General features: G+C 50.5%; 1 protein-coding gene across 1 annotated transcript; it reads left to right on the top strand.

Moving 5' to 3' along the window:
- The first annotated feature begins 4,303 nt into the window (after positions 1–4,303).
- On the top strand, positions 4,304–7,888 carry LOC124647310. The gene is made up of 3 exons (XM_047187274.1): positions 4,304–5,916; positions 6,752–6,919; positions 7,466–7,888. The coding sequence occupies exon 1, from the start codon at positions 4,304–4,306 to the stop codon at positions 5,834–5,836; it is 1,533 nt and encodes a 510-aa protein (XP_047043230.1). The 3' UTR covers positions 5,837–5,916; positions 6,752–6,919; positions 7,466–7,888.
- The last annotated feature ends 14,017 nt before the right edge of the window (positions 7,889–21,905 follow it).

Genomic DNA, 21,905 nt, shown 5'->3' with positions numbered 1-21,905 from the left:
CTAGGGGAGCGGTCGGGGACTCCGGACGAAACGAAAGCGCGTGAAACGTCGAGAAAACTTCCCGCGCGTCTGGTGGCCCCAACTTGTCGGCGAGAGACCACGATCGTCGTCCTCATCGCATTGTCTTCCGCGCACTGTAAAAGCCTGCCGCCGGTCAGTATTCGCCGGCCGCGTAGCTTCCACGCGGCGAGTTAATGCCGTCGCCTCGGTATCACGCGCGCCTACCTCTATTTATCGCCGAACTACCGCGTCTGCCCCGCATTCACCTCTCCTCTCTCTCGCATTCCACCAAATCTTCCCCCGAACTCGAAGAGGTAGCAATGGCGAACGACGGTGCGGCCAAGAACGGCTTCGGCCGCCGCTCTCTCCACCAATGGGAGGGAGGCTCCTCCACGCGGCGGGCTACCCGGCGCCGCCGGACTTCCGCGCACCGGGGGGATGGAGGCTGAGCGTAGGCGGCGTGCCGATCCCGCCGCCGCCAACGGGGGGGCGCACTTGAAACGGCGATCAACGAGGTGCTCGCCACTCTCAGTGACGAGCAGCGCGCGTATCCGCGTTTCTTCCCCGACAACCACAAATCGTGGATCGCGTTTTTCCGGCGCAGGTATGAACGCGAAATCCGGGCGTACGGCGGCCCTCCTCCTCCTCCGGCAAGGAATAACGCCGCCGGCCGCCGCCGATGGTGGAGCGCGCCTGAGCGCACCCTCGCAAATGTGCTCGCGCACATCGGGGCCGGGAACTCCCCCGTCCTGGGGATGCCGCCGCCGGTGGCGCCTACCGTGTCGTGCCGGCACGGTAGTTCATGGATGCCGAGGAGGATGGTGTCATCCTCCTCCTCGTCTGGCTCGCGGTCGGCGTCCAGGTCCGGCGTGACGACGCCGGCCACCGTCAAGAAGGAACCGGCGTCGCCACCGCCGACTAGAGGGCGCAGCAGCGGCGCCCTCGTCATCCGCGACCAGCCTTCCGCTCCGCAGAGCGGCCGGAAGAAGACGAAGAAAGAGGCCGCCGCAAACCAGCTCGCCGAGGAGGAGGCGAAGCGTGCGGAGGACGCCGCGATGGCGGATGCGATCGCCAGGTCGCTGAAGGACATGGAGGAGGAGAAGCGCGCGGACGACGCCGCACCGGACTCGGTCCAGGCGCGACCGGGAGCGCGAGGAGGCGGAGCAGCAGCGGCGGCTGCTGGATCTGGCCTGGGCGCGTCAAGTCGCCGCTCGCGCCGCCGCACCATCCGCCGCTAGGAACGCCGCGCCCAGGGAGGTGATGAAGCTCGAGGAGAGCAGCGACGATGACATGTACCTTCCGTCGCCGCCACGCACCGGCGACGCTGGCCAGGGCACGAGCCGCTGGTACGAGGCTCCGCCGCCGCCGCCCCAGGACAACGCCGGCTCGAGCGACGACGACGATGGCCGCGACTACACGTCCTTCTACCGCCATTTTTTTTTTGAGAAACACAGTACAAACGCAGGCGCTCACATACACGCGCATACACTCACCCCTATGAACGCACACACGCACACCCTACCCCTATGAGCACCTTCGGAAGACCGAGCCGGCGGATTGGATCTTGAAATTGACGAAGTCACCACAGGCGCCTCGCTGTCGACGGGAACGTCGCCTCCCACTGAATGAATATTCCGCCTTTATGAGACACACAGATGTCAAACCTGGGGTTTGAACTCTGGTGGGCTGGGGATACAACCACCCTCCTAAGAGCATCTCCAGTCGCGTCCCCCAAACCGTCCCCCAAAGCGATTTGGGGCGCACCGGACAAAAAAAGCGTTCCAGCCGCGTCCCCAAAAGTCCATTTTTGTCCGGCGCGCCCCGATACGTTGTCCGGCGCCCCGAGCCCGTCCCCGTCCCACAGGGGACGCTCCGGAGACGCCGGACACAACGAAAAGCGAGGCGGGCTCCCACATGTCGGCGACTATTTGCATAAACCGTTGGTTCGCGCCTCTTTTCTCGTCGCTCCTTCCTTCCCGCGCCTCCCACCCCACCGCCGCCGCCGGATTTCCCGGCCGTTTGGGCGTCCGATCCGTGCTGCGAGTCGGCACCGTTGTCGCGGCCGGGGCTCCCGCCGGTCGTGCCGCCGCCGCCGCGTCGCCGGCGCCTCCCGCAGCGCGCCGTCAAATCCGCCCCACCTCCGCGCACGAAGGTGCTCGACGACTTGCCGTGTAGGCGCGATTGGTCGCCGTTTGTTGCGTCGTCCGCCTCGGCGCAATTTTAACCATTGATTTTGCTTTAGCCATGGACAGCGACGATGAGATGGTTGCCCCGCTCGCCGGAGGACGAGCAAGCGTTCGACGACGACCTGCGGGAGCATTTGCCGATCATCGCGTCCCTCCGGGACATGCTTGACGCCGAGGCGGAGAAGAGGAAGAGGCCGCGCCGCGGAGGATCAAGGCCGGGAAGAAGGAAGTCGAAGCCCCGGCGAGAGGATGGAGGGGCATGCCATGCCGCACAACGACTACTTCGCCGACGGGGCAACACATGCCGACAATTTTCGGCGCCGGTACGGGATGAGCAAGGGCCTGTTCATGAATATCCTCCACGGCGTTCGAGAGTTCGACCCCTACTTCAAGCTCAAGCTTGACGCCGTAGGCGTTCTCGGGTTCTCATCCATTCGAAGTGCACCGCCGCCATGAGGATGCTTGCATACGGAGCACTCGCCGATACACGGGACGACTACCTTCGCATGAGTGAGTCTACTGCCATTGAGTGCATGTACAAGTTTTGCCGAGCTCGTGGTGGGAAAGTTTGGCAAATACTACTTGAGAGGGCCAACCGAGGAAGAGACCGCAAGGATCATGGCACAAAATGCTGCCGGAGGATTTCCTGGAATGCTTGGAAGCATCGATTGCATGCACCGGGCATGGAAGAACTGCCCGTTTGCTTGGCAAGGTATATACAAAGGGCGTCATGGATATTGCAGTGTGGTGCTTGAAGCCGTAGGCGATTATGACTCGTGGATTTGGCATTCTTTCTTTGGCATGGCGGGATCACACAATGACATCAACGTGTTGCAGCGGTCTCCGGTGTTCGACGAGACTAGTGGAAGGGCATGCTCCACCATGCAACTATGAGATCAATGGCCACCAATATACCAAAGGCTATTATCTAGCCGATGGTATATATCCAAAATGGTCCACTTTTGTCAAAACAATCTCGAATCCATCAGAGTCCGAAGAATTCTCACTTTGCTACACGACAGGAGGCTTGCAGGAAGGATGTCGAGCGGGCATTTGGTGTGCTTCAAGCACAATTTGCCATTGTCCGGTACTCTGCTCTAAGCCGGTCTCACGACCAAATGTGGGAGGTGATGCGAGCTTGTGTGATCATGCACAACATGATCATCGAGGATGACCGCAGGAATCATGTTAGGTCACATGTTGGTCCCTATGAGTGTCAAGGCCCTCTCGCGAGAGGTTGATCATGAGTTGCCTGCAGATTTTGCCGATTTTCTCGCCATGCACGCGAGATCCGTGACGACAATGTGCATGAGCAACTTCAAGCTGATCTCGTTGAGCATTTGTGGAGGATCAAAGGAAATACCGTGGCACCTTGATGTATCATCTAGCCCTTTTTATTATATTTGATTACTTGTTTTATTGTTTATTGTAATTTAATTTGAAAACAATCCTCGAAAACATTTTTTTCATATGCTACATTTGATATAAATGGTTTATGTGTTAAAAAAATTATTTTAAATGTTTGGGGGCGGCGTTTGGGGGACGCGGCTGGGAGCGACGTCCCCCAAACGCGGCACGAACAAAACACGTCCCCCAAACGCTCAATCCGGCGCGGTTTGGGGGACGCTTTGGGGGACGCGACTGGAGATGCTCTAACCACCCAACCTCAGGTTGGTTCTCCTTCTACCGCCATTTCGGCATGTAGTAGGCCGCTATTTAGTTTAAGTTTAGTTTGCCAATCGCCGAATTCAAATATATGTACGAATTCGGCCTATTTATGCACGAACTCGCCTCTGTATATTAAATATCATTAAAATTCGCTTATGTTTGAACGAACTCGCCAATTTTGACTGAATTCGCCGAAGTCCGTTACATCCATCCTGGACTCGCGGCTGGGAAGATGGGCCTCCCCAGGCCAAATTTTCGTCCAATCCGGACGACAATATCGCCGGATTTGGGGCGTGGGGAGCCCAAACCGCTGGAGATGCTCTTATGCTGGCGCTGTCGTTTATTTGGGGGTGTGGGTGGAGCAGAGACGCAAGAATTCTGAATAGGGGTTCGTCAGGCCCTCCGCTGAATTCAGCCACTGGATCCCAACACACTTGCCGTCGGCGCTTATGGCCAGGAGCCCGAGGGGTCCAATCCTTCGGCGGCGGCCTCCGCAGGCTGCTCGCCATGAAGACCGGATCAGCGCCCTCCCGGACGATCTCCTCCTCCTCCTCCTGCGCAAGATCGACACCCACACGGCACTCGGCGCCGGGACGCTCTCTAGGCGCTGGGCCCACCTCCCCCGCCAGCTCCCCGACCTCGACTTCAGGGTCGGCGACATACTCTCGCCGCGCTATCACAAATGGCTCTTCGTCGGCAACGGATCTGAGTCAGAGTACGGATGGCAGACCTCGGAGAAGGAGATCGAGCCTAACATCCGGCGGTTCGAGCGCCGGGCCATGCGCTCCTTGGTCAGATCCGTCCAGAGCTTCTTGGACGCTGGCCATGACGGTCGGCGGGTCAACAGGCTGAGGCTCGAGTTCTTCACCACCCACAACACCGCCTGCATCAACCGTCTCCTGGCCAAGGCCATCGATGCTTGGGGGGCCGTTTCTCTCGAGGTTCTTGCCAAGCCAATTCACGGGGAACGGCAAGTCCACGCTTTTCCCAGCCATGGCCTCTGTGAGGAACCCCGTGCGTCACGACTGCAAAGCCTTAAGCTTGGAGGTTGTGTGCCGCCGCCCCTGCACCAGTACAGCGCGCTCAGTACGCTCGTCCTGCAAGACATGCCCTTATCGACACCAGAGGCAGCCTACGAGGGCGTCTTCACCTCGTGCCCGCAGCTGCAGGTGCTGCATCTCATCTCATGTCAGTGCGGAGACCAAATTGTCGTCGACGCCCCCAAGTCACAGATAAGGGAGCTGGTTCTGGACAAGTGCCACTTCATACGGTTATGCATGAGGGCCCTTCCCTGTCTCGAGAGGCTAGCCTCCCTGGAAACAAGAGTGTTGTTTGAGTCAGCTTCATTTCCCTGCCTCACACAATATAACCTCAAGTTGGGCTTCGGCGACAATCTGGGAAAATTCACCCAGTACTTCGTGAACATCTTCAAGGCGCAGATTGGCTTGTTTTTTCGACACACCAGGGAAATTACTAACCTGCTTATCAGGTTCACTGGTGCTGTCAGATGGATCGTGCCGTCCAGCTCCCCAGCCACATTTTTACCTAACCTCAGGCGGCTGCTGGTCGCCGATGTGCCTTCATCCTGGGATGTCTCATGGCCCCGTCTCCTGCTTGAGACAGCGCCTAACCTCCACACCCTTCATGTACACGTTGATCCCTCCTTAGCGGAGCCTGGCGATGAGATACCCTGGCAACCCACCATGCTTCGGCATGATCACTTGAAAGAGTTTGTGATGATTGGTTTTGAAGCAATGGAGAGGCAGCTTTACCTTGTCAAGTTTGTTGTGGAAGTATGCACAGCTCTGTGTCATGTCGCCTTGTTCAAGGATGGGCATGTTCGGGACAAGGGGCACTGGGACTGGGAGCTGGTGACGGAGCAATACTCGTGGACCCAAGAGGAGAAGGGCGCCATGCTGAACCAGATCATGGATGGGGTTTCTTCCTCTTCAATAGCTCCTAGCCACCTGGTTTTTCGCTGATCAAGTCATCTCTTGTTTCTTCATGTGTTTCAAGCAACCAAGCCTCCAGTCATGTTTTCCATATCCCTGTTTTATGCCATGTAATGTGCTGTGATCTTCACTCAAACAATATGAAATTGCAGTGCATTCATTGTTTTTCAAGGGAACTTTATACTCTATTTGTTAAATTGTTCATATCCACTAGGCTTCTAACAATCTACCATAATGATGCCGGGAATCATTAATTCAATTCGAGTGATGTTTGCAAGATTATTATGCTTATTATAGGAGTTGTGACAACACCAGACTGTTTGGCAGAACACACACTTATTCCTTTATTTGCATTATATTTGCATTCTTGCAACTTCTTTTCACAAAATATAGCTAGCATTAAACCGTTCATATGACAAGCTTCTATCTATCATAGTAATGCCTGGAATGATTGAATCAATTTGACCCTTGTTTGCAAGATTATTCTGCTTAGAGGAGTTGTGGCAACACTAGACTGTTTGGCAGAACACACCGTTAATTCTTTTCTCCAGCAACCACCAAATTAGAAATCATTGGTAAGCAATCAAATTAAATTGTTCTGGACTATCACTATTATGATTGAACTCTAGTTGCTGCCAGCCTGCCGCCAAACGTGAGGAGCTCCCATCAACTGTATGATGTTAGTCGTTTGGCTAAAAATTTATAAGCTATCTTCTGGGGAACACATTCTACTTAGCATTCTAATATCTTTCACCTGAGGTGGTGTCTTCTGGATTGTGTCTCAATAGAAAGCCCAGTAAATTCAAGGAGTGCCATGAACCTTGATAGGGTGCCATGGAAGAAGAAGCCCTCGCATGCATACATACAGAGAAATTTCAGATGTGCATTTGATTGGTTCGGAAGGTTTGTATGGACCTTGACTTATAAGAGTTATTTGTGAAGCAGGGTGTTGCAAAGGTGGGATGAACATTCATGGATAAAGATTTCTATATATTCTAACGAGAAGGCGATGAAGATTTGGACATATTCCCAGTAATGTTACTACTGCTTCAAAAATGTATTCCTTGTTTTGGAAGGCTTTGCGTGCATCTTTTCCAACCAATTACTTGCCAGGTACAGATTTCTTCCTTTACCACATCATACTTATTTCATTTACCCTTGGTGTCCATGTTTTATGATTATATATCTATGGTAGGCCATATCCATGTTTAGGCTCAAGGTGCTAATATATTCATTGTGCTCTTCGTTGATTTATTGGTTTTACCTACTTTTGAATATCTGATACCAGAGTTGCGTGTTCTTTTCTTAATAATGTCTAATTAGTCTAGTGTTTATTTTCTGTAGGTGAGTAACTGAATATTTATTGTAAACAACTCTGTTTACCCTTTTGAAATAATGAAGATGCTTATGTTATTGTTTGGTGTGTGCAAACATCTTATATATTGATGATAGAAATGATTTGCCAACTCATATCCTAACTAATGCTCAGACTATAAGTGCTAAAATGGCTTAGCTAGAATGTTCCCTGGGTTGGCTGGAGATGTCTGACTGCCTGTTCATGCTCCATCATGGTGCTAAAATGAATATATGGTGGAATGGTTGTTTTTATGGTTAATGTAGTTGGGCACTACAGTGACTCACCAGTTTCCATAATTTCAGGCCGTGTGCTCGCAATGCTTGTGAGGAAGATGATGGTCCAATAATTTGATGTTGTGGTCTAATGGATTCATGCGATGCTCCACATGAAGACCTACATCAGGAAGGTCAGCAACCTCGAAGCCCTTGCGGACAGAACAAATAACTGCCGCATTGTACTACAGGCCATCCATTCGCCCCCTTCTCCTTCTCCTCGGGAAATTCAATCATCCAGCAATATCCCATAATTTTGTTCATGTCGATGATCAAATACTAAAATATAAAAGCAACCGGTGTTTCTATTAACAATTGGTACTTGCTTGCTTGGCGATCTTTTGGTGACTCCTTTTTCTTGCCATTGAGAACTGATGCGGATTTTGTTATCTGGATTCTTATTTTGTATTATCCAATGAATATTTTCGAAATTCAGATAATGATAGTCAGGTTTCAGGTAATACGCGGTATACTTATTATCATTAGAAATTAAGATCCTGATGTTATTCATGTCACTCAGTACAAAATTAGGCATATTTATTATATATATGTTTTATGTGTGTCCGCTCAGTTCTTTTTTGTTCTGCCTACATTTGTCTTGATGTTAAAACTATCCAAGCGATGACAGTCTGTAGAGGTGTGCTTCTATGGTGAGTAGTCTGACAGGTCACTATACTAATGAAGTTAGTACAAGCTATTGCCTTTGTAAAGATCAGCTGAGCCCATTTTAGGCCATTGCCCTAAAAAGCCCAGTCCACTTTCCACAGTGTATACTTCTTTGTTTATGGTTGGACAACCACTTGAACAACTAGGCACTCTTAATTTATCCTGATTTTTTTTGTTTTACTTGTGTTGTTGTTACAATTATTACTTTCTACTGTGTTAGGAGTACATGTTGGAGCAGTGGGATATCCCAATATGTAAGTTTTCGCAGCTGGTAAAGTTTGTGTGTGTTAATCATCATACACATGATATCCCAATATGTGTTCTTATTTTTACATGCCTGGTTCTTTTATGGTAACTAATTAGGCAAGTTACTAGGCAATTTGTTTTGATTTATCATACAGCATTTTACTAGATGTTCTTCTAGAGCACCAGACGCACCCTCTTATTTCCGAAATGATCTCTCTTTCACTCATCAAGTTAGCTTGTTGTTAAGCGAAAATACCTATCGGAACCCGGGTACTCCCGAGGATGAAAACAATCCAATTAAAGACCACCACGTGTCAGACCTCACATGTATTTAATTCAAGTATATGATGTATATTTTCACAACAACAGCATACGACATCGTCCTTCAACGGTGAGTCGAGATGGTGGTGGGCTGCTGTGGGATTCTTTTTCCTATCCCGTTTTGCTGCGGATTTGGACCACGCGCATGGAGCAACCAAATCCCCATCCAGTCCTGGCAATCTCCGGCGGAGGGCGAGCAGGGGAAAATCAATCCTGAATTAGTGCCCTGCCTCCAAGAACTTCACTATAAGGCAAGACAATGATTCCCCAATCCAATCATTCTTTCTCGCCTCAGGCATTTTGCCCACTCCACCACCTCAGAAATCCCAAGAAAACCACAGCCTCCGAACCAAAATCGCTCCTACACCGCAGCAGATTACAGCCTCGTAACCATCACCTGAGAAGAAGAAATTCCTGACGTTCAGGTCAAGTCCATCTACCCATGGCACGAGCAGATCTCAGCTGGCCACGATTCATGTAGGCCACCATTTTTGTATGTAAGATCTGGGCCAGTTATCTTGATCTGATTTCCTTTAGTCTGGCGGGTTGGTTTTGTACACAGATTCCATCCTCATTCTGATCTGGTACATAATTATGTTTATTTATCATATGGACCTGCTTTAATTGGTGGATTCTACCACAATGTTTTTTTGGTTTATTTTCTGATGGACTAGTAATGGTTTTAGAATCAATTGTTTTGTGACCTCCATGTCTCAGTGCATGTTCTTTCATTTCTTTATTTTTTCTGTAAATTTTGATTCTCTTCCTTTATCTTTGATTTTGGGTTTTACAATAAATGAAGCTTAATCTGGAAGTACAAATATATTTTTTCTATCTTCCAAGGCCATGGAATCTATTTCTGAATGCACTTTCAAGACACTAATGCTTATGGCATTTGATTTCAGATTATGTATGAAATTTTGAAGTTATACCTGGTACAAAAATAATGCATTTCTTACTTGATGAAAATAAAGATCCTTAATTAATTTGTAATAAATTAGCAAAAAAACAGATCAGATTCTTCCATTTTCAGTAGATCTCAGCTTCCACATTCAGCGGGTCAAAAGCATGCATGCACAATAACTCTGCATGTGCAATAACTCTGTACGCAGCAGTGGACCGAAGTTTCAATTAATCCCATCCCACTTGCGTACGAGGCTGCTGCGTATAAACATGCGTATCTGCCAATCGAAACGACATGAAAGATTCGTATTCACTAATGCCTATATTACGTGCTAATCTCGTGGCAGCAATCAACGCGTGGGATGTCGACCTCGCGCGTTACCAGGTCCCAATCGTACGCGTCGAGCAGCTATATAATACTTCTTGGTTCTTCTATTCATGCATTCTTTCTTCCTTCGGCAGTAACTAGATGAATGATGTGCTGGTTCATATAGTCAAATCTTCTTATGAATCCCAATATGGCTAATCTGACTTCTTTTGTCTCTGTTTGATGTGAAGCTTCAGGAATATATTCAGAGACAGATAATCTGTTGCAGGGGACATTAAGTTATTTTCTTCACTTATTTTCTTTGTCAATTACAATTCTCCGAGGCTTCACTCATTAACGCTCCGAGAACATCATCACCCCTCCCGAGGAGTGGAAATCCAAGCACAAGTGGACGAGCTCTGAGGACTCCATTCCCGAGCACATTGAACGTCCCTCTCCACCACCTCATGGCAAAGCTCAAGTTAAAGATGAAGACGAAGATGATGAGGACGAGGATGACGAGGAGGACCTTGGAGATGATGAGGACGAGGAGGAGGATGATGAGGATGACGAGGAGGAGGATGACGAGGATTACGAGTGATCTTCTTGGGACGCTAGCATGTTTCCTCTCCCTTTTTGGTGTTCCGATGCCAAAAGGGGAGAAGTTGTTCTATTAGGACAGGTATTTGCATCGGGATGCCAAGGGCTTGGTGCTTCGTTTTGGTCTTTTCGGCATTGGCATCACTTTTTATCCTAGTTATTCGAGAAACTCTATTTGTGTGCTTGATACTTTGCTACTTATTCGTGGATCTCCCCGGTTTGTAATAAGACTTATTATGGTAGACTATATTGGTATTCGGTATTCATCTATTGTGGCTACATCATCTCTATGGAGGCATAATTATTGGAAGTTTGGGTTTTCTCAAGGCAAAGGTATGACTCATTCACTCAAACTCCGTGTATCGAAATATGTTGCTCAATGTAATGCATATGCTATATAGACATGTCAAATATCCTTGTTGCATATGTGCTTGGTTTGTAGAATCTAGGGGGAGTTATGTCTCTAGGATGTGTGTGTTTGTATTCAGATGCATATTCAAACTATGCACACATCTAGGGGCAGCTCCGTCTATTTTTTGCAAATCTAGGATCTTAACATAATATCTTGTGCTATATTGCAAATTCTTGTGTTGTCATCAAACACCAAAAAGCGGGAGACTGAAAGAGCAAAATCTATACCTCGTGTTTTGTGTGTTTGATAACAACACTAGAATGAATTTTCACCGTGTGCATAGTTTGCTTTGGATAAATTTGTAGGTGGACGGTGCCCTCGCTGAACGTATCAGGATCAAAAGACTCAAGCGTAGCTTATAGGTTTTCTGATTTTGTGTGTGTCGCAAGGTGACATGGTTGGAGAGGGAAAGAGGAAAAACCACTTTCAGCTTGACCGGTACTACCGTTATCGCTATTGGTACCGGTCAGCAGTACAGCTCTAGGCTTTGCACTGAGAAAAGCTCATAACATGTGTTACGGTACCTCGACCGGAAGTACCTCTTCCAAGCGGCTTTTTCATGAAGGTACCGCTTTGGTACCGTAACTACAAACTACGGCACTACCGCAATGGTACCGGGAGGGAGTCCGGGGCTCGCAGAGGCCCTGCCGGTACCTCAGCGGTACCGGTAGCGGTAGTATCGCTTTGAGCCCCATGTGACAGATATGGGAGCTGATTTCGAACCCAGACCGGTACGAAACGGTAGTATCGGTCATGCAGAAACTGGACATAACGGTTGGATTTGGGGGCCCTATAAAAGGGGTCCTTCTTCCCCAACTCGTTTCAACTCTTCTCTCTCTCTCTCCTCCATTGTTGCTGAGCTCAAAACCTTGAGGATCTCCCTCCCTACCCAATAAATCTTGCCCAAACTTTGAGGAGTGGTGAGGAGACCCCGATTTATAGTTCTACCGAGAGAGATTTCACCAATATCACCTAGTCCTTAGTTGATCTTGGAGTTAGGGTTCCTATGGTGGGATCTTGGAAGAAGAGCTCATATGGAGGCTAGCTTGGAGTTGTGCTAGCCCCATAGGGTGTTGGGAGCCTTCGGTGTTTGTGGAGCTTGCCCTAACCTTGTGAAGGACCGACTACTTAGTGGAGAAGGGAAAGATCATTCGTGGGGGCTTTCTCGAGGAACAAGGTGAGGCATGTGTGGCCGTTGAGCCTTCGTGGTTCACACCACCTCAACGCAGACGTACTCCCTTTTGTGGGAGGAACTGCGGGAAACAAACCTCGCCTCGTCTCCGCTACCCCGGTTGTCCCGCTCCCTCTCTCTTACTATCTTGTCGGTTTCTTTACTCATTGCATCACATAGGCCCATACTAAGATCACCCTTATCATCAAAGTTGTCACCTTTACTTCTGCATCGCGCCTAAAATTGAAAAGGCTATAAAATTTGTGTATCGACCATTCCCCCCTCTTGTTCGCTAACGATCCATTCAGCCTCCTCCGACGATGGCGGTCATGGTGCGGAGAGTAGGGACTATCGCGCCTTTAATTTGTGTAGGTTTTTTCTACTAAATGTTTTACTCCCTTCGTCCCACCAAAAATATCTCAACTTTGTTTTGTTTTAGAGGTAAGACCCTGAGGCCCAGGTTTAAATTAATAAAGCCACAAACGGCAGAGTTACAAGGTGCTGAGCGAACAACTTACAAGCATCAAGGGACAAGCAACCAAAGAAAAAACAAAAAAAGCACATCTTGATCTTCAATGCTATCATCCAACAGAATGGACAGAGCGGAGGGGAGGAAACGCCATGAAGCTCACCACCAGACACATGCCATGTTCAAGACCAGGTGCGTCGCCACCAGCATGCCATCCGCCTCCACCTCCGAAGAAGGCCCCAACCTTCTCACCCTGGATCGTAGGGCACCGAACCGTCGAAAGGCAGAGCAGCTCTCCCTAGAGCGCGCATAGACACCTGGGCCAGCGTGCCAAGAGACATCACAAGGCACGAGCACCGCACGCGAAACACCACGGGCATTGCCGCCGGCCATCGCACCGACCACCCAAAAGACTTCAGCTTCAGGAAATAGCTCGCCGAAGAAGACACGACAAGAAAAGGGCATCCATGTCGCCGTGAACGTCTGGGGCACCCATAGCTGCCGGAAAGGGGACATATTTCCCTTCTCGCCCAGGCCGAGGGCGCCGACCCGCCGACACGCCACCGCACCAGCCGTGCACCACCACACTTCGCCACACGAAATGCCGCCACCTGCGGGCCAGGAAACACACGCATCACAACCACCTTCCGCCGTCCCAAGGCAGCGCCTCCCATCGCCGCCCAGTCCGGAGATTTTGGGTTTTCACCCGAGGGAAGTGGATGTACCTCAGCGTCGCCTCCAAGGAGGAAGACGGCGTCCGAAACGTCGTCGCCGCCGTGGCCGCCGCCGGCCAAATATCTCTCCCGGCCAGAACCCCGAACTCTGCCACCCCAACACCGCAGCCAAATGAGAACGCTAGATTGCCCTTGGGGTGGGTACCACGCGGACACAGGCCGCCATCATCAGAACTGACTCGGAGGTCGACAGGGCGACCACCGCGACGCGAGCAACCTCCACCACCTCCACGCCGCCCGCGCGACCGAGGAGGCGGTCATCAGCACCCGCCAACGCCCCCCGCCGTCCGGGACTGCGCCGCCCTCACCTCGCAGAGGCCGTCGCCTCAGGTTCCCAGGCCCCCACCGGGGAGAGCGCCGGCGACACTGCCCTGGCCCGAGGCCACTCCGGCAGGAGCAGGTCGGACCAGGGGTCGCCAACCGCGCGTCTGCACTAGCATCGGCAAGCCCCGAGCGGGGTTCCTCCACCTATCACCACACCTAGGAGCCATTATATCGTTGCCTAATCGACGGTGCCTCGGAGGAGGGATCCTCACGAGAGGGAGAAGAAGTAGGGGCCATAGGGCGGAGTGCACACGGGACGGTGGTACACGATTTACCCAGCTTCGGAACACCTGCACGATGACAGGGCCTACTGCTTCTTGTCTGGAATTATATGGGCACTTTCGCGTTGTTACAATGAGTTGTGATTGTGCTTCTAAGGCTCCCGGGATCCGACTTATAAAGGCGCACGGATCTAGGGTTTACATGGAGAGTACTAGCCGGATTACAGGTTGCCTAGCTACGGTACAATGTCTTGCCGTGTATGTCAAGGATCCGCCTTCCCTTATACGTCGTACCGGATCAGGGTTCCTAATGGGCCTCCATGGATCCGGGTTCCTCCAAAGGTCGGTCGGATCCGGCTTCCCTCTCCTGGGCCGGACTTCATCCTTCAGGATCAACAGCAACTGGGCCGCCCGATGGGCCACATGCCACATCACCATCTATGGGCCACCCGGGCTTGCCGGATTTAGGCACTGTCGATGGTACACCCATGAAGTATACCCACAACAGTAGCCACCATAGTTCTCCGAGTTTCACCTCCTGTTTCCGCCTTGCTAACGCCTTATGGTCTCCAGCAATATTGGTAACGCGGAGAAACTTGAAGAACTCCAACTTCACATTTTCTTTTTTCCCAACTTTTAGTCGGAAAATTCCCCCATCCTGCGGGACTTCATCCATCGACAGTACATGACATGCCTCCGGGTTACTCCCCTGCTTGCGGACAAGAGTTGCTTATGTTCACGCTGCTTCCCGGAATCTTAAAAGACTCAAACGGTTCCGCCAATTCAGGCGCCATTTTCGCGCGATTTGAGCGGTAAATTATCCTTAGCCATTTTTACCGTTTAGGGCTTCGACACGTGTCACGCATCCAACGGTGCGACGCTTGCGTTCCGACCACAGGATGCAGAGCGCGAATCTCCTCCCACGGCCTATAAATATCCACCGTCGACCCCTAAACTCCTCATTCACCCCCTTTCACCTCTCTGCGAAGCGCCGCCTTCGAGCTCTCTCTCCGCCGTGCCGGAGTCTGCCGGAATCTCACCGGAGTCTCGTCGGAGCCGCTTCGCCACCGCACAGAGTTCGCCCTGTTCTTAACTTCAGCGAGCCACCGCGCAAAAACCTCGTCGCCGGTGACTCCGACCACCGCGGAAACCATTACGGTAAGTTCTCGAGCTTCGTCCTCGCGTCGTAGTTGGTAGGGATGAGCTTTAGGATGCTGACGTTGGATCCGACTAAGCTATGTTTTCCGCCATTGTTTCTTCTTCAGATGTCTTCTACGACTCCACCTCCAACTTCCGAGCCGATCATGGCAACCCCAATCTCCTCCGCCCTTCCTCCCTTTGTCCCAGTCCAGCTGGATCCTTCCAAGGATTCCGGCAAGGATGTCGAGGGGACCTCTGCTAACCCGGAGAAAACCTCCGGAGCGGACCAAACAGAGCAGAAGGCGGAAGAAGCGGCCGCCAAAAAATACAAGGCTCGCCAGCGGGACAGCAAAGCCAAGGGGAAATGGTGGCCCTGCACCACCACCATAACAGAGCTCAACAACCTCGAAGCGGAGGGCTTCCTAAAGCCCGGATCCTGGCGGACAGTTCCGGGTTCTCTGGCTCCAGCTCCCGAAGCCGGAGAGATGGTGGTGACCAAGGCGCTTGTGGAGCGCGGCTTCTCATTTCCTCCGAGTGATTTCTTCTCGGAAATCTTGAAGGAGTATGGGCTCCAGCCCCACAACATATCCCCAAACAGCGTCTTGGCGATCAGCAATCACGTCACCCTTTGCGAGGGCCATCTCCGGGTACCTCTAGAACTTTCTCTCTTTCAGTATTTCTCCGTCAAAAAGGAGAAGATCCCACAGACCTCCGAGTTGGCTACTTGCGGGTCCATCACTTTCATGCTCCGCGCCGGTCGCGTCTATCCTCCCACCGACCGCCACGAATCGGCGCGGTACTGGTCCGGAGGCTTCTTCTACCTGAAGGACGTCTCCGACCCTGCGAGCGAAAGGATGCTGCCGCCCTTCAAGAACAGCCCCGCCAGCGAGACTCCGGCCTAGACTCAATGTCCTCATATTTCCGAGTCGCCTCAGCTGACTAGAGCAGTTAGGCGGATCTGCAAGCTGACGGAGGAAGGCCTGACGGGGAAAGACCTCACCATGTCCTGGTTCACCAAGCGGATCCAACCACTTCAACATCGGGACCGCCTGATGTTCCATTACACGGGGCGCGACGACCCTATGCGCGCCTCCAAGGACAACCTCTCTGCTGACGCCATCGACAAACGGATCCGCCTCCTCATCAAGATTCAGCGTGATCTTCATATTCACGTGTGTAACAAGGACATCCACACCAACGGCTCCGGGACCGCGGTACATTGTCTTGTCTCAACTGCTGATTCCTCTGTAATCTGAAATTTGTCTAAGTAATGGCTTGGTAACGTAGCTCGAAGCCCTCGAGAAAGGCGATCTCGGAACTCTCCTCCGAGTCCCTCAAGCGGGCAACACTGATCCGGAAGCCGCGTCGGAGGCGGAGGCTCCCGAGGTCCCGCGCCCCTCCAAGAGAAAAAGGGCTGCTCCCTCCAGCCCTGCAGCCAAACGCACCCGCGAGGTGCTTAGCACCGTAGCTACCCGCAAGGCGGAGGCGGAGAAGAAGCGCCTCAAGCTTATCGACACCAGCAACAGAGCCCAACCTGACATTCATCATTTCTTCAAGCCTTCCGGGTAAGTGCTCGATTTCCGAATTTAAATCCCTCTGTCATCATGAATCAGCACTTAGTCATTATGCTTTTTCCCTTTTCGCAACAGAAGTTCCGGAAGCTAGCCCCCAAGGCCCCTAAGGCCCCCAAGAAGAGAACCAAGCCATCTCCGGCTTCCATACCAGTCACACCGGAAGTCGAGGTTCCGCCCAAGGCCTCCTCAACCGCCAAGCCGGATCCCAAGGACGTCATCAACATCGATGACCTTCCCGAAGATCCAACTGGCCATGGCGATTCCGGCAAGGGCGCATCCTCGTCTGCACCTCCGCCTGAGCAGCCAACCGCCACCTCAGCTGAGCCTACGCCTGAACAATAAGAGCAGAAGGTGCAGCTTATTCGTGCCACTGGCACGCCCCAAACTTATCCTCACCCTTCTCCGTCTCTGCAAAAGCTTCCCCTCTCACAACGCCACGCGGAAGTTTCCGCCATGATGGAGAAGGTGTGGGGGCCTGCGAATACGGAAATGAAGGAGCTCTCCGACCTCGAGAGTGATCTCAAGGTCTTATTTGCTAAGCATAAGGAGGTGTGCCAGGTAACACTAGCCCCCAAGCATTGGGTTAGACATTTTTTCCGTGTAACATGTGTTAGCCGATGCTTTTTTCGATATGCACCTTAGGCGGAAATTTAAAATTTTCTCAATCCAAGACTTTGAAATCCTCGCCAGCCCCCAGAATTTTGAATTTCCGGCTAACTCCTGTCTGCTTCTCAGAACATGCGGAAGCTGCACGAAGACGTCCATGTGCTGGAGCAAATGACGGAGATAGAGGGGCTGCGCCAGAATGCTGAAAATAGCCAAAAGGCTATAAAGCAATTGGAGACCCGCCTAAACGGTGAGAACTCCGGGTTAGACTTGAACTTTTCTATGAACCTTCCTGATGCATAACATGTGTGATTTTCCGCCTACAGAAGAAATTGCCAAGCGCCCCGCCATCGACGAACTGTCCGCCAAAGTCCAAGTGCTCGAGGCGGAAAACGAATCCCTCAAGGCCTTCATTAAAGAATCCTTCGAGAATGAGACTTTGGCGAGGAAGGAGCTCCTGGAGAAGCATGCCCGCGACATGGCGGATCTTGCGGAAAAACTCAAGAAGAGCCAGCAAAGGGTATCAACCTTAGCGGCTAAAACAAGAGTCAAGAGGCGGAGGCGGAGGCTATCAACAAAATGATCTTCCGTAAGAACCTTTCCTATCTTGACTCCGACTTCCTCATATTTTTCGACGTCCTCGGAAGAACTGATCAACTTTTTCGCAGCGAGTCTTGGCTTTGAATGGTCCAAGGATTCAACCCTCAAGAGGACGAAAGCATATGATGAAGCGCGGAGTTCTATTGACGAGCTGGTCGAGGCGTGTCGCGGAATTGCCAAATCTCTGTCCTTAAAGAGAGCCAAGACCACAGTGATTGACACTATGACCAGGCTTATGAGGCAGGTGCCGGAACTTATCAAAGATTGGCAAGAATCTTCTGCTCGCGGAGTCGCCTCACTCGTCTTAGCCACCTGCAAAGCGCACTTCCCCACCATGAAGTTCGCGGACGTTGCGCGCGACACCCCTAAGGGTGCCAACATGCGCTCCATCCTCGCGGAAACCCAGGGATTCGATCGGCTCTTTGTTGGGCGAGTTAACCACTCGTTCTGGTACAACAAGTACGATCTCCCCAAGGGCTTCTCGGATGCGGAAGATGAAGAGGAAGGTGCTGAGGAGGGCGACGCGGAGGGCTCCGGATCAAGTGCTGATCAATCCGAAGACAACTCCGGCATTGGCTCCGGCGACGACTCTGGCGACGGCTCCGCCTATGTAGCGTCTGATGAGGAGCAATCCTCCGAATAGAAATCCTGTGAAACAGTCAAACTGCTGTATTATTTTGGCCCCGTAGTGGGTTTGTAAGATAACTTAAATTCTTAAGTAGCTAGGACGAAACAATTATGCATGGGCGGAAACAACTTATCCTGCTATCCTTTAATATTATTTGCATGTTTCGTTTTGTCGGAAAGCAAGTGCTGATTTCGATGTTTTCCGGCTTGCTCATTTGACCTTCCGCGAGCCGGAAGACCTTTAACCGGGAATGCTCGCGAGCGGCGACGAAGCCCAATGGCAATCCGTCAATAACCGCGGAAACAAGCCCCCAGCTAAGGTGCCGGAAATCGCTACTAGGAATCCATGAGTTCGCAACAGAAAGCATTTTCACCAGAAAACTTAAGCTTACGTCCTAAAGGACGATTTTTGAAAATCACAACTTTCATACACGCCTAGGCGGAAATATCCAGCTCTGCGGTTTTAGTCGGAAAACATACACGATCTAAAGATGAACAAGTAAAGGAGGTAAAAGACTCAAAGAGTGAACCAAAAGCTTTATTTCATTGATCATGTATAACTATTACAGAGTATATAACTCGGAAGATTGTGCTAAGTGTGGAAAGGACGTAGCTGTGCAATGTTCCAAGGGCGATCTGTTTCAACGTAGATGTCATCCGGATCCTCTCGCTTGCGTTTCCGGTACCAGTTAGCAGGTCTATCCTTTAGCTCCCGGAAATCGACAAGGTAGTACGATCCGTTGTGAAGTACTTTGCTAACGATAAAGGGTCCTTCCCATGGAGATTGTAGCTTATGGTCTTTCACCTGATGAAGGCGGAGGACCAAGTCTCTGGCCATGAAAGAGCGATTCCGAACTCAACGGATGTGATAGCGTCGGAGTTTCTGCTGGTATATGGTGGAGCGTTGGTCAGCTAGGTTCCGAGCTTCTTCTATCAGGTCCACAGATAGCTGTCTGGCCTCGTCAGCATTTCCTTCATTATAGGCGGAGACTCGCAGTGAATCGTGGATGATGTCGGAGGGGAGCACGGCTTCGGATCCGTATACCAGGAAGAACGGGGTAAATCCGGTTGATCTTTTAGGGGTAGTTCGCAAACTCCACAGAACATAGTCTAATTCCTCCGCCCAAGCTCCAGCTGCGCGTTGCAGCGGTTCTTCAAGGCGTGGTTTAATTCCGGATAGTATGAGGCCGTTTGCTCTTTCGACCTGACCATTGGATTGTGGATGAGCCACTGATGCTAGGTCAAGCCGGATCCCTACGTCATGGCAATAATCCTTTAGTTCTCCTTGCGCGAAGTTTGTGCCATTATCTGTGATTATGCTGTGTGGGATGCCGAATCTCGTCACGAGGCTTGATACGTCTCCGACGTATCGATAATTTCTTATGTTCCATGCCACATTATTGATGATATCTACATGTTTTATACACATTATATGTCGTATTTATGCATTTTCCGGCACTAACCTATTAACGAGATGCCGAAGAGCCGATTCTTGTTTTCTGCTGTTTTTGGTTTCAGAAATCCTACAAAGGAAATATTCTCGGAATTGGACGAAATCAACGCCCGGGGTCCTATTTTTGCACGAAGCTTCCGGAAGACCGAGGGGAAAGGAAGTGGGGCCACGAGGCGCCGACACGCTAGGGCGGCGCGGCTGGCCCTTGGCCGCGCCGGCCTGGTGTGTGGGGCCCTCGTGTGGCCCCCCGCGTTGCCCTTCCGCCTACTTAAAGCCTTCGTCGCGAAACCCCCAGTACCGAGAGCCACGATACGGAAAACCTTCCAGAGACGCCGCCGCCGCCAATCCCATCTCGGGGGATTACGGAGATCGCCTCCGGCACCATGCCGGAGAGGGGAATCATCTCCCGGAGGACTCTTCACCGCCATGGTCGCCTCCGGAGTGATGAGTGAGTAGTTCACCCCTGGACTATGGGTCCATAGTAGTAGCTAGATGGTTGTCTTCTCCTCATGTGCTTCATTGTCGGATCTTGTGAGCTGCCTAACATGATCAAGATCATCTATCCGTAATTCTATATGTTGTGTTTGTCGGGATCCGATGGATAGAGAATACTATGTTATGTTGATTATCAATCTATTACCTATGTGTTGTTTATGATCTTGCATGCTCTCCATTATTAGTAGAGGCTCGGCCAAGTTTTTGCTCTTAACTCCAAGAGGGAGTATTTATGCTCGATAGTGGGTTCATGCCTCCATTAAATGCGGGACGATGACGGAAAGTTCTAAGGTTGTGGATGTCTTGTTGCCACTAGGGATAAAACATTGATGCCATGTCCGAGGATGTAGTTATTGATTACATTACGCACCATACTTAATGCAATTGTCCGTTGTTTTACAACTTAATACTGGAAGGGGTTCGGATGATAACTTCGAAGGTGGACTTTTTAGGCATAGATGCATGCTTGGATAGCGGTCTATGTACTTTGTCGTAATGCCCAATTAAATCTCACAATATTCATCATATCATGTATGTGCATTGTTATGCCCTCTCTATTTGTCAATTGCCCGATCGTAATTTGTTCACCCAACATGCTATCTTATGGGAGAGACACCTCTAGTGAACTGTGGACCCCGGTCCATTCTTTTACATCTGAAATACAAATCTGCTGCAATACTTGTTCTTTACTATTCTCTGCAAACAATCATCATCCACACTATACATCTAATCCTTTGTTACAGCAAGCCGGTGAGATTGACAACCTCGCTGTTTCGTTGGGGCAAAGTACTTTGGTTGTGTTGTGCGGGTTCCACGTTGGCGCGGAATCTCCGGTGTTGCGCCGCACTACATCCCGCCGCCATCAACCTTCAACGTGCTTCTTGGCTCCTCCCGGTTCGATAAACCTTGGTTTCTTTCGAGGAAAACTTGCTGCTGTGCGCATCATACCTTCCTCTTGGGGTTCCCAACGAACGTGTGAGTTACACGCCATCAAGCTCTTTTTACGGCGCCGTTGCCGGGGAGATCAAGACACGCTGCAAGGGGAGTCTCCACAATCCAATCTCTTTACTTTGTTTTTGTCTTGCTTTATTTTATTTACTACTTTGTTTGCTGCATTATATCAAAACACAAAAAAAATTAGTTGCTAGTTTTACTTTATTTACTGTCTTGCACTCTATATCGAAAACACAAAAAAATTAGTTACGTGCATTTACTTTATTTAGTTTGCTTTATTTACTATTGCTAAAATGAGTAATCCTGAAGTTGAAGTTCGTTCGTTTAAGCAACAAGGGGGAGAATGTTTAAAAGATGCTTGGTATAGAATTAGTGATGCTCATAGTAGGTGCACTAAGAAACACTCCACCACTATCCTACTCGGAATTTTTATGTTGGTATCTCTAGTCTGGAATAGATATGTTCTTGATTGTCTCGCGGGAGGTAACTTCCTAGGCGCTCCCGCTTTAGAAGCTAGTTGCATTATTGAGAGTTTATTTGGAACACCACCTGTTAATGAAAGTAAAATTGAAACCTCTCTTGAGGATGTTATGAAAAAATTGGAAACCATAGAGAAAAATTTTCCGAGTGTTGAAACTAAATTGGAA

The sequence above is a fragment of the Lolium rigidum genome, chromosome 4 (assembly GCF_022539505.1).
Source record: "Lolium rigidum isolate FL_2022 chromosome 4, APGP_CSIRO_Lrig_0.1, whole genome shotgun sequence".
In the NCBI taxonomy this organism is placed as follows: domain Eukaryota; kingdom Viridiplantae; phylum Streptophyta; class Magnoliopsida; order Poales; family Poaceae; genus Lolium; species Lolium rigidum.
Note: the sequence above shows the minus strand (reverse complement) of the source record. Positions and strands in the feature narration are given on the sequence as shown.